General features: G+C 42.4%; 1 protein-coding gene across 1 annotated transcript in view; it reads right to left on the bottom strand.

Moving 5' to 3' along the window:
• SAMHD1 (SAM and HD domain containing deoxynucleoside triphosphate triphosphohydrolase 1) overlaps window positions 1–17,301 on the bottom strand; it is a 615,063-nt gene that overhangs the window by 508,170 nt on the left and 89,592 nt on the right. Inside the window, exon 4 of the mRNA XM_053715954.1 lies at window positions 11,890–12,050. Coding sequence (XP_053571929.1) covers window positions 11,890–12,050 — 161 coding nt within the window. The remainder of the gene's footprint in view (window positions 1–11,889; window positions 12,051–17,301) is intronic.

The following is a 17,301-nucleotide window of genomic DNA, read 5'->3' as shown; positions in this document are numbered from 1 at the left end:
CCAAGAAAGTAATTTAATGTCCAATGAATGCATAGGTTCAAACGGAGGAGCTTGAAGAGCTCCCAGAACCAAATTCAAACTCCAAGGAGGAGAAATTGACTTAATGACAGGTTTTATACGAACCAAAGCTTGTACAAAACAATGAATATCAGGAAGAATAGCAATCTTTCTGTGAAAAAGAACAGAAAGAGCAGAGATTTGTCCTTTCAAAGAACTTGCGGACAAACCCTTATCTAAACCATCCTGAAGAAACTGTAAAATTCTCGGTATTCTAAAAGAATGCCAAGAAAAATGATGAGAAAGACACCAAGAAATATAAGTCTTCCAGACTCTATAATATATCTCTCGAGATACAGATTTACGAGCCTGTAACATAGTATTAATCACCGAGTCAGAGAAACCTCTTTGACCAAGAATCAAGCGTTCAATCTCCATACCTTTAAATTTAAGGATTTCAGATCCTGATGGAAAAAAGGGCCTTGTGACAGAAGGTCTGGTCTTAACGGAAGAGTCCACGGTTGGCAAGAGGCCATCCGGACAAGATCCGCATACCAAAACCTGTGAGGCCATGCCGGAGCTACCAGCAGAACAAACGAGCATTCCTTCAGAATCTTGGAGATTACTCTTGGAAGAAGAACTAGAGGCGGAAAGATATAGGCAGGATGATACTTCCAAGGAAGTGATAATGCATCCACTGCCTCCGCCTGAGGATCCCGGGATCTGGACAGATACCTGGGAAGTTTCTTGTTTAGATGGGACGCCATCAGATCTATTTCTGGAAGTTCCCACATTTGAACAATCTGAAGAAATACCTCTGGGTGAAGAGACCATTCGCCCGGATGCAACGTTTGGCGACTGAGATAATCCGCTTCCCAATTGTCTACACCTGGGATATGAACCGCAGAGATTAGACAGGAGCTGGATTCCGCCCAAACCAAGATTCGAGATACTTCTTTCATAGCCAGAGGACTGTGAGTCCCTCCTTGATGATTGATGTATGCCACAGTTGTGACATTGTCTGTCTGAAAACAAATGAACGATTCTCTCTTCAGAAGAGGCCAAAACTGAAGAGCTCTGAAAATTGCACGGAGTTCCAAAATATTGATCGGTAATCTCACCTCCTGAGATTCCCAAACTCCTTGTGCCGTCAGAGATCCCCACACAGCTCCCCAACCTGTGAGACTTGCATCTGTTGAAATTACAGTCCAGGTCGGAAGCACAAAAGAAGCCCCCTGAATTAAACGATGGTGATCTGTCCACCATGTTAGAGAGTGTCGAACAATCGGTTTTAAAGATATTAATTGAGATATCTTCGTGTAATCCTTGCACCATTGCTTCAGCATACAGAGCTGAAGAGGTCGCATGTGAAAACGAGCAAAGGGGATCGCGTCCGATGCAGCAGTCATAAGACCTAGAATTTCCATGCATAAGGCTACCGAAGGGAATGATTGTGACTGAAGGTTTCGACAAGCTGTAATCAACTTTAGACGTCTCTTGTCTGTTAAAGACAGAGTCATGGACACTGAATCCATCTGGAAACCCAGAAAGGTTACCCTTGTCTGAGGAATCAAAGAACTTTTTGGTAAATTGATCCTCCAACCATGATCTTGAAGAAACAACACAAGTCGATTCGTATGAGATTCTGCTAAATGTAAAGACTGAGCAAGTACCAAGATATCGTCCAAATAAGGAAATACCACAATACCCTGTTCTCTGATTACAGACAGCAGGGCACCGAGAACCTTTGTAAAAATTCTTGGAGCTGTAGCTAGGCCAAACGGCAGAGCCACAAATTGGTAATGCTTGTCCAGAAACGAGAATCTCAGGAACTGATAATGATCTGGATGAATCGGAATATGCAGATATGCATCCTGTAAATCTATCATGGACATATAATTCCCTTGCTGAACAAAAGGTAAGATAGTCCTTACAGTTACCATCTTGAACGTTGGTATCCTTACATAACGATTCAATATTTTTAGATCCAGAACTGGTCTGAAAGAATTCTCCTTCTTTGGTACAATGAAGAGATTTGAATAAAACCCCATCCCCTGTTCCGGAACTGGAACTGGCATAATTACTCCAGTCAACTCTAGATCTGAAACACATTTCAGAAATGCTTGAGCTTTTACTGGATTTACTGGGACACGGGAAAGAAAAAATCTCTTTGCAGGAGGTCTCAACTTGAAACCAATTCTGTACCCTTCTGAAACAATGCTCTGAATCCAAAGATTGTGAACAGAATTGATCCAAATTTCCTTGAAAAAACGTAACCTGCCCCCTACCAGCTGAGCTGGAATGAGGGCCGCACCTTCATGTGGACTTAGAAGCAGGCTTTGCCTTTCTAGCTGGCTTGGATTTATTCCAGACTGGAGATGGTCTCCAAACTGAAACTGCTCCTGAGGATGAAGGATCAGGCTTTTGTTCTTTGTTGAAACGAAAGGAACGAAAACGATTATTAGCCCTGTTTTTACCTTTAGATTTTTTATCCTGTGGTAAAAAAGTTCCTTTCCCACCAGTAACAGTTGAAATAATGGAATCCAACTGAGAACCAAATAATTTGTTACCCTGGAAAGAAATGGAAAGTAAAGTTGATTTAGAAGCCATATCAGCATTCCAAGTTTTAAGCCATAAAGCTCTTCTAGCTAAAATAGCTAGAGACATAAACCTGACATCAACTCTGATAATATCAAAAATGGCATCACAGATAAAATTATTAGCATGCTGAAGAAGAATAATAATATCATGAGAATCACGATGTGTTACTTGTTGCGCTAAAGTTTCCAACCAAAAAGTTGAAGCTGCAGCAACATCAGCCAAAGATATAGCAGGTCTAAGAAGATTACCTGAACACAGATAAGCTTTTCTTAGAAAGGACTCAATTTTCCTATCTAGAGGATCCTTAAACGAAGTACCATCTGACGTAGGAATAGTAGTACGTTTAGCAAGGGTAGAAATAGCCCCATCAACTTTAGGGATCTTGTCCCAAAATTCTAATCTGTCAGACGGCACAGGATATAATTGCTTAAAACGTTTAGAAGGAGTAAATGAATTACCCAAATTATCCCATTCTTTGGAAATTACTGCAGAAATAGCATTAGGAACAGGAAAAACTTCTGGAATAACCACAGGAGCTTTAAATACCTTATCTAAACGTTTAGAATTAGTATCAAGAGGACCAGAATCCTCTATTTCTAAAGCAATTAGAACTTCTTTAAGTAAAGAACGAATAAATTCCATTTTAAATAAATATGAAGATTTATCAGCATCAACCTCAGAGACAGAATCCTCTGAACCAGAGGAGTCATCAGAATCAGAATGATGATGTTCATTTAAAAATTCATCTGTAGGGAGAGAAGTTTTAAAAGATTTTTTACGTTTACTAGAAGGAGAAATAACAGACATAGCCTTCTTTATGGATTCAGAAACAAAATCTCTTATATTATCAGGAACATTCTGCACCTTAGATGTTGAGGGAACTGCAACAGGCAATGGTACTTTACTAAAGGAAATATTATCTGCTTTAACAAGTTTGTCATGACAATCAATACAAACAACAGCTGGAGAAATAGCTACCAAAAGTTTACAGCAGATACACTTAGCTTTGGTAGATTCAGCACTTGACAGCGATTTTCCTGTAGTATCTTCTGGCTCAGATGCAACGTGAGACATCTTGCAATATGTAAGAGAAAAAACAACATATAAAGCAAAATTGATCAAATTCCTTAAATGAGAGTTTCAGGAATGGGAAAGAATGCCAAAGAACAAGCTTCTAGCAACCAGAAGCAATAAAAAATGAGACTTAAATAATGTGGAGACAAAAGTGACGCCCATATTTTTTCGCGCCAAATAAGACGCCCACATTATTTGGCGCCTAAATGCTTTTTGGCGCCAAAAATGACGCCACATCCGGAACGCCGACATTTTTGGCGCGAAATAACGTCAAAGAATGACGCAACTTCCGGCGACACGTATGACGCCGGAAACGGAAATAGAATTTTTGCGCCAAAAAAGTCCGCGCCAAGAATGACGCAATAAAATGAAGCATTTTCAGCCCCCGCGAGCCTAACAGCCCACAGGGAAAAAGTCAAATTTTAAGGTAAGAAAAAATGGTCAAATCAAAATGCATTATCCCAAATATGAAACTGACTGTCTGAAAATAAGGAAAGTTGAACATTCTGAGTCAAGGCAAATAAATGTTTGAATACATATATTTAGAACTTTATAAACAAAGTGCCCAACCATAGCTTGGAGTGTCACAGAAAATAAGACTTACTTACCCCAGGACACTCATCTACATATAGCAGATAGCCAAACCAGTACTGAAACGAGAATCAGCAGAGGTAATGGTATATATAAGAGTATATCGTCGATCTGAAAAGGGAGGTAAGAGATGAATCTCTACGACCGATAACAGAGAACCTATGAAATAGACCCCTTAGAAGGAGATCACTGCATTCAAATAGGCAATACTCTCCTCACATCCCTCTGACATTCACTGCACGCTGAGAGGAAAACCGGGCTCCAACTTGCTGCGGAGCGCATATCAACGTAGAATCTAGCACAAACTTACTTCACCACCTCCATCGGAGGCAAAGTTTGTAAAACTGAATTGTGGGTGTGGTGAGGGGTGTATTTATAGGCATTTTGAGGTTTGGGAAACTTTGCCCCTCCTGGTAGGAATGTATATCCCATACGTCACTAGCTCATGGACTCTTGCTAATTACATGAAAGAAAGTGTAAATATAAAAGAGAGAATGCACATTTTGTTAATGGAAGTAAATTGGAAAGTTGTTTAAAATTGCATGTTCTTTCTGAATCATGAAAGTTTAATTTTGACTAGAGTGTCCCTAAAAGCCGATATAAAAGTAAAGGAGCTATACGTAAAAAAATAAAAAATAAACACTCCATCATTGGGGATCATTAGGAACATATTAAAAAGGTGGAAAAATAGGGTACACAGTCCCTTTAATGAAGGAAATGCAGTGATATATGCACCCTATATCATATATACATTCCGCATTAGTCTTTAAAAAAAAATCCTGCGTTTATTATTCATTTAATGTGTTTAACCCCTTTAGGAGGGTTTAAATACAGTTACTGACAAGCACAATTGCAGCATTTAATATGGTGGTGTCTGCTTGACTGAGCAACATGATACAGAGATTGTTTACATTAGTGCAGGTGCGCTCATTTATAACCCTTTTCAGTTAGGTATCCCTGGAGTGCAGTAAAAATGCAAATCACTATAACTTTAGCTAGAAAAAACAGAATTTATGTTTACCTGATAAATTACTTTCTCCAACGGTGTGTCCGGTCCACGGCGTCATCCTTACTTGTGGGATATTCTCTTCCCCAACAGGAAATGGCAAAGAGCCCAGCAAAGCTGGTCACATGATCCCTCCTAGGCTCCGCCTACCCCAGTCATTCGACCGACGTTAAGGAGGAATATTTGCATAGGAGAAACCATATGGTACCGTGGTGACTGTAGTTAAAGAAAATAAATTATCAGACCTGATTAAAAAAAAACCAGGGCGGGCCGTGGACCGGACACACCGTTGGAGAAAGTAATTTATCAGGTAAACATAAATTCTGTTTTCTCCAACATAGGTGTGTCCGGTCCACGGCGTCATCCTTACTTGTGGGAACCAATACCAAAGCTTTAGGACACGGATGAAGGGAGGGAGCAAATCAGGTCACCTAAATGGAAGGCACCACGGCTTGCAAAACCTTTCTCCCAAAAATAGCCTCAGAAGAAGCAAAAGTATCAAACTTGTAAAATTTGGTAAAAGTGTGCAGTGAAGACCAAGTCGCTGCCGTACATATCTGATCAACAGAAGCCTCGTTCTTGAAGGCCCATGTGGAAGCCACAGCCCTAGTGGAATGGGCCGTGATTCTTTCGGGAGGCTGCCGTCCGGCAGTCTCGTAAGCCAATCTGATGATGCTTTTAATCCAAAAAGAGAGAGAGGTAGAAGTTGCTTTTTGACCTCTCCTTTTACCGGAATAAACAACAAACAAGGAAGATGTTTGTCTAAAATCCTTTGTAGCATCTAAATAGAATTTTAGAGCGCGAACAACATCCAAATTGTGCAACAAACGTTCCTTCTTTGAAACTGGTTTCGGACACAGAGAAGGCACGATAATCTCCTGGTTAATGTTTTTGTTAGAAACAACTTTTGGAAGAAAACCAGGTTTAGTACGTAAAACCACCTTATCTGCATGGAACACCAGATAAGGAGGAGAACACTGCAGAGCAGATAATTCTGAAACTCTTCTAGCAGAAGAAATTGCAACTAAAAACAAAACTTTCCAAGATAATAACTTAATATCAACGGAATGTAAGGGTTCAAACGGAACCCCCTGAAGAACTGAAAGAACTAAGTTGAGACTCCAAGGAGGAGTCAAAGGTTTGTAAACAGGCTTAATTCTAACCAGAGCCTGAACAAAGGCTTGAACATCTGGCACAGCTGCCAGCTTTTTGTGAAGTAACACAGACAAGGCAGAAATCTGTCCCTTCAGGGAACTAGCAGATAATCCTTTTTCCAATCCTTCTTGAAGGAAGGATAGAATCTTAGGAATCCTAACCTTGTCCCAAGGGAATCCTTTAGATTCACACCAACAGATATATTTTTTCCAAATTTTGTGGTAAATCTTTCTAGTTACAGGCTTTCTGGCCTGAACAAGAGTATCGATAACAGAATCTGAGAACCCTCGCTTCGATAAGATCAAGCGTTCAATCTCCAAGCAGTCAGCTGGAGTGAAACCAGATTCGGATGTTCGAACGGACCCTGAACAAGAAGGTCTCGTCTCAAAGGTAGCTTCCAAAGTGGAGCCGATTACATATTCACCAGATCTGCATACCAAGTCCTGCGTGGCCACGCAGGAGCTATCAAGATCACCGACGCCCTCTCCTGATTGATCCTGGCTACCAGCCTGGGGATGAGAGGAAACGGCGGGAACACATAAGCTAGTTTGAAGGTCCAAGGTGCTACTAGTGCATCCACTAGAGCCGCCTTGGGATCCCTGGATCTGGACCCGTAGCAAGGAACTTTGAAGTTCTGACGAGAGGCCATCAGATCCATGTCTGGAATGCCCCACAGCTGAGTGACTTGGGCAAAGATTTCCGGATGGAGTTCCCACTCCCCCGGATGCAATGTCTGACGACTCAGAAAATCCGCTTCCCAATTTTCCACTCCTGGGATGTGGATAGCAGACAGGTGGCAGGAGTGAGACTCCGCCCATAGAATGATTTTGGTCACTTCTTCCATCGCTAGGGAACTCCTTGTTCCCCCCTGATGGTTGATGTACGCAACAGTTGTCATGTTGTCTGATTGAAACCGTATGAACTTGGCCCTCGCTAGCTGAGGCCAAGCCTTGAGAGCATTGAATATCGCTCTCAGTTCCAGAATATTTATCGGTAGAAGAGATTCTTCCCGAGACCAAAGACCCTGAGCTTTCAGGGATCCCCAGACCGCGCCCCAGCCCATCAGACTGGCGTCGGTCGTGACGATGACCCACTCCGGTCTGCGGAATGTCATCCCTTGTGACAGGTTGTCCAGGGACAGCCACCAACGGAGTGAGTCTCTGGTCCTCTGATTTACTTGTATCTTCGGAGACAAGTCTGTATAGTCCCCATTCCACTGACTGAGCATGCACAGTTGTAATGGTCTTAGATGAATGCGCGCAAAAGGAACTATGTCCATTGCCGCTACCATCAAACCGATCACTTCCATGCACTGCGCTATGGAAGGAAGAGGAACGGAATGAAGTATCCGACAAGAGTCTAGAAGTTTTGTTTTTCTGGCCTCTGTCAGAAAAATCCTCATTTCTAAGGAGTCTATTATTGTTCCCAAGAAGGGAACCCTTGTTGACGGAGATAGAGAACTCTTTTCCACGTTCACTTTCCATCCGTGAGATCTGAGAAAGGCCAGGACAATGTCCGTGTGAGCCTTTGCTTGAGGAAGGGACGACGCTTGAATCAGAATGTCGTCCAAGTAAGGTACTACAGCAATGCCCCTTGGTCTTAGCACAGCTAGAAGGGACCCTAGTACCTTTGTGAAAATCCTTGGAGCAGTGGCTAATCCGAAAGGAAGCGCCACGAACTGGTAATGCTTGTCCAGGAATGCGAACCTTAGGAACCGATGATGTTCCTTGTGGATAGGAATATGTAGATACGCATCCTTTAAATCCACTGTGGTCATGAATTGATCTTCCTGGATGGAAGGAAGAATAGTTCGAATGGTTTCCATCTTGAACGATGGAACCTTGAGAAACTTGTTTAAGATCTTGAGATCTAAGATTGGTCTGAACGTTCCCTCTTTTTTGGGAACTATGAACAGATTGGAGTAGAACCCCATCCCTTGTTCTCTTAATGGAACAGGATGAATCACTCCCATTTTTAACAGGTCTTCTACACAATGTAAGAATGCCTGTCTTTTTATGTGGTCTGAAGACAACTGAGACCTGTGGAACCTCCCCCTTGGGGGAAGCCCCTTGAATTCCAGAAGATAACCTTGGGAGACTATTTCTAGCGCCCAAGGATCCAGAACATCTCTTGCCCAAGCCTGAGCGAAGAGAGAGAGTCTGCCCCCCACCAGATCCGGTCCCGGATCGGGGGCCAACATTTCATGCTGTCTTGGTAGCAGTGGCAGGTTTCTTGGCCTGCTTTCCCTTGTTCCAGCCTTGCATTGGTCTCCAAGCTGGCTTGGCTTGAGAAGTATTACCCTCTTGCTTAGAGGACGTAGCACTTTGGGCTGGTCCATTTCTACGAAAGGGACGAAAATTAGGTTTATTTTTTGCCTTGAAAGGCCGATCCTGAGGAAGGGCGTGGCCCTTACCCCCAGTGATATCAGAGATAATCTCTTTCAAGTCAGGGCCAAACAGCGTTTTCCCCTTGAAAGGAATGTTAAGTAGCTTGTTCTTGGAAGACGCAAATTGGTTGTAGAAGGTAACCTTGCTGAACAAACATCTTTTTAAGCAAACCTTCTAATTTTTTATCCATAGGATCTTTGAAAGCACAACTATCTTCTATGGGTATAGTGGTGCGTTTGTTTAAAGTAGAAACCGCTCCCTCGACCTTGGGGACTGTCTGCCATAAGTCCTTTCTGGGGTCGACCATAGGAAACAATTTTTTAAATATGGGGGGAGGGACGAAAGGAATACCGGGCCTTTCCCATTCTTTATTAACAATGTCCGCCACCCGCTTGGGTATAGGAAAAGCTTCTGGGAGCCCCGGGACCTCTAGGAACTTGTCCATTTTACATAGTTTCTCTGGGATGACCAACTTGTCACAATCATCCAGAGTGGATAATACCTCCTTAAGCAGAATGCGGAGATGTTCCAACTTAAATTTAAACGCAATCACATCAGGTTCAGCTTGTTGAGAAATGTTCCCTGAATCAGTAATTTCTCCCTCAGACAAAACCTCCCTGGCCCCATCAGACTGGGTTAGGGGCCCTTCAGAACCATTATTATCAGCGTCGTCATGCTCTTCAGTATCTAAAACAGAGCAGTCGCGCTTACGCTGATAAGTGTTCATTTTGGCTAAAATGTTTTTGACAGAATTATCCATTACAGCCGTTAATTGTTGCATAGTAAGGAGTATTGGCGCGCTAGATGTACTAGGGGCCTCCTGAGTGGGCAAGACTCGTGTAGACGAAGGAGGGAATGATGCAGTACCATGCTTACTCCCCTCACTTGAGGAATCATCTTGGGCATCATTGTCATTGTCACATAAATCACATTTATTTAAATGAATGGGAATTCTGGCTTCCCCACATTCAGAACACAGTCTATCTGGTAGTTCAGACATGTTAAACAGGCATAAACTTGATAACAAAGTACAAAAAACGTTTTAAAATAAAACCGTTACTGTCACTTTAAATTTTAAACTGAACACACTTTATTACTGCAATTGCGAAAAAACATGAAGGAATTGTTCAAAATTCACCAAATTTTCACCACAGTGTCTTAAAGCCTTAAAAGTATTGCACACCAAATTTGGGAGCTTTAACCCTTAAAATAACTGAACCGGAGCCGTTTTTAACTTTAACCCCTTTACAGTCCCTGGTATCTGCTTTGCTGAGACCCAACCAAGCCCAAAGGGGAATACGATACCAAATGACGCCTTCAGAAAGTCTTTTCTAAGTATCAGAGCTCCTCTCACATGCGACTGCATGTCATGTCTCAAAAACAAGTGCGCAACACCGGCGCGAAAATGAGGCTCTGCCTATGATTTTGGAAAGCCCCTAAAGAATAAGGCGTCTAAAACAGTGCCTGCCGATATTATTATATAAAAATACCCAGAATAAATGATTCCTCAAGGCTAAATATGTGTTAATAATGAATCGATTTAGCCCAGAAAAAGTCTACAGTCTTAATAAGCCCTTGTGAAGCCCTTATTTACGATCTTAATAAACATGGCTTACCGGATCCCATAGGGAAAATGACAGCTTCCAGCATTACATCGTCTTGTTAGAATGTGTCATACCTCAAGCAGCAAAAGACTGCTCACTGTTCCCCCAACTGAAGTTAATTGCTCTCAACAGTCCTGTGTGGAACAGCCATGGATTTTAGTGACGTTTGCTAAAATCATTTTCCTCATACAAACAGAAATCTTCATCTCTTTTCTGTTTCTGAGTAAATAGTACATACCAGCACTATTTCAAAATAACAAACTCTTGATTGAATAATAAAAACTACAGTTAAACACTAAAAAACTCTAAGCCATCTCCGTGGAGATGTTGCCTGTACAACGGCAAAGAGAATGACTGGGGTAGGCGGAGCCTAGGAGGGATCATGTGACCAGCTTTGCTGGGCTCTTTGCCATTTCCTGTTGGGGAAGAGAATATCCCACAAGTAAGGATGACGCCGTGGACCGGACACACCTATGTTGGAGAAAATTGCATTCTTTATGCGGGTCTTTTTCAGTGCAGGTGTCTGTTGGGGGAGGGTCCAACCACTATCTTTAAATGTAGTAAGACGACATTCCACAGTTAATTAACAAATGGGACAGCAATAATATATCAGAGGTTAGAAAATAAGAAGAGATCAAATCCCTAAGGCAACTTCCTTTTATGTGTTGTACAAAAAAAAAGGTGAGAGGCACACAAAAAGAATGTGTGCATCCTGCTCTCATGTGTTTAGGCTAAACCAGACAGGTCAAAAGGTGAAATCAACATTTGACAAGTTGTTTTAACTTCATGGGCTGAACATTTCAAGGTTAAAAGAAACGCATTGAAATGAATTACAACAGCTTTTCAATGGGGAGACATCCGATTCTATTGGAACGGTTTTGTTAATATGTTAAGATCACAAAAGCATTGACGCCAAACAAAAAGCAAGAGCAATGCATAAATGTCCAAGGTAAACAAGATCAGTATTTGGGAGGCAGAAGGCATGACAGTAATTCAGAACAGGACTCACCCATTGTATTAAAAGGACATGAAACCCCAAATTGTTATTTCAGATACAACATACAATTTGAAATAACCTTCCAATTAACTTCTATTATAAATTTTGCTTCATTCACTTTGTATCCTTTATTGAAGGAGCAGCAATGCATTAGTGGGAGCTAGCTGAACACATTGGTAGCTGCACAAATATACCAGTGGCTTACCAATCAGCAGCTACCTCCCAGCTTCTAAGCCTACCTGGGTATGCTTTTCAACAAAGCCTACCAAGAGAATGAAGCAAATTGGAAAGTTGTTGAAACTTGTATGTTCTATCTGATTCATAAAATGGGTTTCATGTTCCTTTAATATGCATATCAGTATAGATGAGAAAGAAAAAACTTTACATATAAACTTACTGTATATAATAAATCCCAGACACTATTCAGATCGCATGCAAGTTACCTACTGTACAATTATAAAATGCCTTCTCTCTTACCCAATAGAATGCTCAAATCGGTTGTGTGATCCTCCGGGAAACACATAGTAGCTGCCCCCCAGTTGTTTGATATATCTCAGACGCTGAAACTGGGGAGTGTCTATGATTCGGACAAGTAGCGGATGCAATTCAATGTGACCGTGTATTGGGTCATTGAACACCTAGAAAAAAAAAAAAAAAAAATATGCACAAAATTAAAAACAAAAAAATTGAAATTATTCCTCAGCCCTTTCAATAAACCCAGATATAAATGGATAAAAAGCACAAAGAATGACAGGTAAATTGATATCTAAGAATAATTGTGTGTGTTTAAATACACTTAAACAAAATGTGATATCAATGGAACGTTCTAAAGTAAAAATATATAAATACGTGGAGTGTAGGTGGCGCTAGAAGTACACTAGGTATACCGAGCAATGGGTTAAATAAACTGATTTTCTAAGTCTGTATTTTACTAATGCCCTCAAATGCACTGGGTGGAGCAGTGAAGTGGAGCGCTGGACTCAACCCACGTTGCCGACCTCTTATACTACCTCCTTCCTAGGTAGTTCTGGATTCAAAAGGATTTAAATACGTGGAGTGTAGGTGGCGCTAGAAGTACACTAGGTATACAAGCAATGGGTTGAATAAACTGATTTTCTAAGTCTGTATTTTACTAATGCCCTCAAATGCACTGGGTGGTGATAATAGGAAAAAGAAGTCTAAAACTGAGTGGATTTTATCTCAAATTTATTCAATAATGTGAACATAGAAATCAACAAGATCAATCATGCATGTGGCCCACACTAATCAATCACAACAACTTTCAAATCACAATTAAAAAAAATCAACATTAAAAATCAAACTTTGTCATTAAAATGTAAAATATAGCAGCATTAAATCTTTAAGTAAATAAATTTCAATTAGGCAATAGTAATGACAAAGTTTGATTTTTAATGTTGATTTTTTTAATTGTGATTTGAAAGTTGTTGTGATTGATTAGTGTGGGCCACATGCATGATTGATCTTGTTGATTTCTATGTTCACATTATTGAATAAATTTGAGATAAAATCCACTCAGTTTTAGACTTCTTTTTCCTATTATCACCACCCAGTGCATTTGAGGGCATTAGTAAAAACAGAATTTATGTTTACCTGATAAATTTCTTTCTCCAACGGTGTGTCCGGTCCACGGCGTCATCCTTACTTGTGGGATATTCTCTTCCCCAACAGGAAATGGCAAAGAGCCCAGCAAAGCTGGTCACATGATCCCTCCTAGGCTCCGCCTACCCCAGTCATTCGACCGACGTTAAGGAGGAATATTTGCATAGGAGAAACCATATGGTACCGTGGTGACTGTAGTTAAAGAAAATAAATTATCAGACCTGATTAAAAAACCAGGGCGGGCCGTGGACCGGACACACCGTTGGAGAAAGAAATTTATCAGGTAAACATAAATTCTGTTTTCTCCAACATAGGTGTGTCCGGTCCACGGCGTCATCCTTACTTGTGGGAACCAATACCAAAGCTTTAGGACACGGATGAAGGGAGGGAGCAAATCAGGTCACCTAAATGGAAGGCACCACGGCTTGCAAAACCTTTCTCCCAAAAATAGCCTCAGAAGAAGCAAAAGTATCAAACTTGTAAAATTTGGTAAAAGTGTGCAGTGAAGACCAAGTCGCTGCCCTACATATCTGATCAACAGAAGCCTCGTTCTTGAAGGCCCATGTGGAAGCCACAGCCCTAGTGGAATGAGCTGTGATTCTTTCGGGAGGCTGCCGTCCGGCAGTCTCGTAAGCCAATCTGATGATGCTTTTAATCCAAAAAGAGAGAGAGGTAGAAGTTGCTTTTTGACCTCTCCTTTTACCTGAATAAACAACAAACAAGGAAGATGTTTGTCTAAAATCCTTAGTAGCATCTAAATAGAATTTTAGAGCGCGAACAACATCCAAATTGTGCAACAAACGTTCCTTCTTTGAAACTGGTTTCGGACACAGAGAAGGTACGATAATCTCCTGGTTAATGTTTTTGTTAGAAACAACTTTTGGAAGAAAACCAGGTTTAGTACGTAAAACCACCTTATCTGCATGGAACACCAGATAAGGAGGAGAACACTGCAGAGCAGATAATTCTGAGACTCTTCTAGCAGAAGAAATCGCAACTAAAAACAAAACTTTCCAAGATAATAACTTAATATCAACGGAATGTAAGGGTTCAAACGGAACCCCCTGAAGAACTGAAAGAACTAAATTGAGACTCCAAGGAGGAGTCAAAGGTTTGTAAACAGGCTTGATTCTAACCAGAGCCTGAACAAAGGCTTGAACATCTGGCACAGCTGCCAGCTTTTTGTGAAGTAATACCGACAAGGCAGAAATCTGTCCCTTCAGGGAACTTGCAGATAATCCTTTTTCCAATCCTTCTTGAAGGAAGGATAGAATCCTAGGAATCTTAACCTTATCCCAAGGGAATCCTTTAGATTCACACCAACAGATATATTTTTTCCAAATTTTGTGGTAAATCTTTCTAGTTACAGGCTTTCTGGCCTGAACAAGAGTATCGATAACATAATCTGAGAATCCTCGCTTCGATAAAATCAAGCGTTCAATCTCCAAGCAGTCAGCTGGAGTGAAACCAGATTCGGATGTTCGAACGGACCCTGAACAAGAAGGTCTCGTCTCAAAGGTAGCTTCCAAGGTGGAGCCGATGACATATTCACCAGATCTGCATACCAAGTCCTGCGTGGCCACGCAGGAGCTATCAAGATCACCGACGCCCTCTCCTGATTGATCCTGGCTACCAGCCTGGGGATGAGAGGAAATGGCGGGAACACATAAGCTAGTTTGAAGGTCCAAGGTGCTACTAGTGCATCCACTAGAGCCGCCTTGGGATCCCTGGATCTGGCCCCGTAGCAAGGAACTTTGAAGTTCTGACGAGAGGCCATCAGATCCATGTCTGGAATGCCCCACAGGTGAGTGACTTGGGCAAAGATTTCCGGATGGAGTTCCCACTCCCCCGGATGCAATGTCTGACGACTCAGAAAATCCGCTTCCCAATTTTCCACTCCTGGGATGTGGATAGCAGACAGGTGGCAGGAGTGAGACTCCGCCCATAGAATGATTTTGGTCACTTCTTCCATCGCTAGGGAACTCCTTGTTCCCCCCTGATGGTTGATGTACGCAACAGTTGTCATGTTGTCTGATTGAAACCGTATGAACTTGGTCCTCGCTAGCCGAGGCCAGGCCTTGAGAGCATTGAATATCGCTCTCAGTTCCAGAATATTTATCGGTAGAAGAGATTCTTCCCGAGACCAAAGACCCTGAGCTTTCAGGGATCCCCAGACCGCGCCCCAGCCCATCAGACTGGCGTCGGTCGTGACAATGACCCACTCTGGTCTGCGGAACGTCATCCCTTGAGACAGATTGTCCAGGGACAGCCACCAACGGAGTGAGTCTCTGGTCCTCTGATTTACTTGTATCTTCGGAGACAAGTCTGTATAGTCCCCATTCCACTGACTGAGCATGCACAGTTGTAATGGTCTTAGATGAATGCGCGCAAAAGGAACTATGTCCATCGCCGCTACCATCAACCCGATCACTTCCATGCACTGAGCTATGGAAGGAAGAGGAACGGAATGAAGTATCCGACAAGAGTCTAGAAGTTTTGTTTTTCTGGCCTCTGTTAGAAAGATCCTCATTTCTAAGGAGTCTATAATTGTTCCCAAGAAGGGAACCCTTGTTGACGGGGATAGAGAACTCTTTTCCACGTTCACTTTCCAGCCGTGAGATCTGAGAAAGGCCAGGACAATGTCCGTGTGAGCCTTTGCTTGAGGAAGGGACGACGCTTGAATCAGAATGTCGTCCAGGTAAGGTACTACTGCAATGCCCCTTGGTCTTAGCACCGCTAGAAGGGACCCTAGTACCTTTGTGAAAATCCTTGGAGCAGTGGCTAATCCGAAAGGAAGCGCCACGAACTGGTAATGTTTGTCCAGGAATGCAAACCTTAGGAACCGATGATGTTCCTTGTGGATAGGAATATGTAGATACGCATCCTTTAAATCCACCGTGGTCATGAATTGACCCTCCTGGATGGAAGGAAGAATAGTTCGAATGGTTTCCATCTTGAAAGATGGAACCTTGAGAAACTTGTTTAAGATCTTGAGATCTAAGATTGGTCTGAACGTTCCCTCTTTTTTGGGAACTATGAACAGATTGGAGTAGAACCCCATCCCTTGTTCTCTTATTGGAACAGGATGAATCACTCCCATTTTTAACAGGTCTTCTACACAATGTAAGAACGCCTGTCTTTTTATGTGGTCTGAAGACAACTGAGACCTGTGGAACCTCCCCCTTGGGGGAAGTCCCTTGAATTCCAGGAGATAACCCTGGGAGACTATTTCTAGCGCCCAAGGATCCAGAACATCTCTTGCCCAAGCCTGAGCGAAGAGAGAGAGTCTGCCCCCCACCAGATCCGGTCCCGGATCGGGGGCTAATATTTCATGCTGTCTTGGTAGCAGTGGCAGGCTTCTTGGCCTGCTTTCCCTTGTTCCAGCCTTGCATTGGTCTCCAAGCTGGCTTGGCTTGAGAAGTATTACCCTCTTGCTTAGAGGACGTAGCACTTTGGGCTGGTCCGTTTTTACGAAAGGGACGAAAATTAGGTCTATTTTTCGCCTTGAAAGGCCGATCCTGAGGAAGGGCGTGGCCCTTACCCCCAGTGATATCCGAGATAATCTCTTTCAAGTCAGGGCCAAACAGCGTTTTCCCCTTGAAAGGAATGTTTAGTAGCTTGTTCTTGGAAGACGCATCAGCCGACCAAGATTTCAACCAAAGCGCTCTGCGCGCCACAATAGCAAACCCAGAATTCTTAGCCGCTAACCTAGCCAATTGCAAAGTGGCGTCTAGGGTGAAAGAATTAGCCAATTTGAGAGCATTGATTCTGTCCATAATCTCCTCATAAGGAGGAGAATCACTATCGAGCGCCTTTATCAGCTCATCAAACCAGAAACATGCGGCTGTAGTGACAGGGACAATGCATGAAATTGGTTGTAGAAGGTAACCCTGCTGAACAAACATCTTTTTAAGCAAACCTTCTAATTTTTTATCCATAGGATCTTTGAAAGCACAACTATCCTCTATGGGTATAGTGGTGCGTTTGTTTAAAGTAGAAACCGCTCCCTCGACCTTGGGGACTGTCTGCCATAAGTCCTTTCTGGGGTCGACCATAGGAAACAATTTTTTAAATATGGGGGGAGGGACGAAAGGAATACCGGGCCTTTCCCATTCTTTATTAACAATGTCCGCCACCCGCTTGGGTATAGGAAAAGCTTCTGGGAGCTCCGGCACCTCTAGGAACTTGTCCATTTTACATAGTTTCTCTGGGATGACCAACTTTTCACAATCATCCAGAGTGGATAATACCTCCTTAAGCAGAATGCGG

Source organism: Bombina bombina, chromosome 1, assembly GCF_027579735.1.
Source record: "Bombina bombina isolate aBomBom1 chromosome 1, aBomBom1.pri, whole genome shotgun sequence".
NCBI classification, from domain to species: Eukaryota; Metazoa; Chordata; class Amphibia; order Anura; family Bombinatoridae; genus Bombina; species Bombina bombina.
The sequence above is the reverse complement of the archived record's forward strand: the minus strand, read 5'-3'. Positions and strand labels throughout refer to the sequence as shown.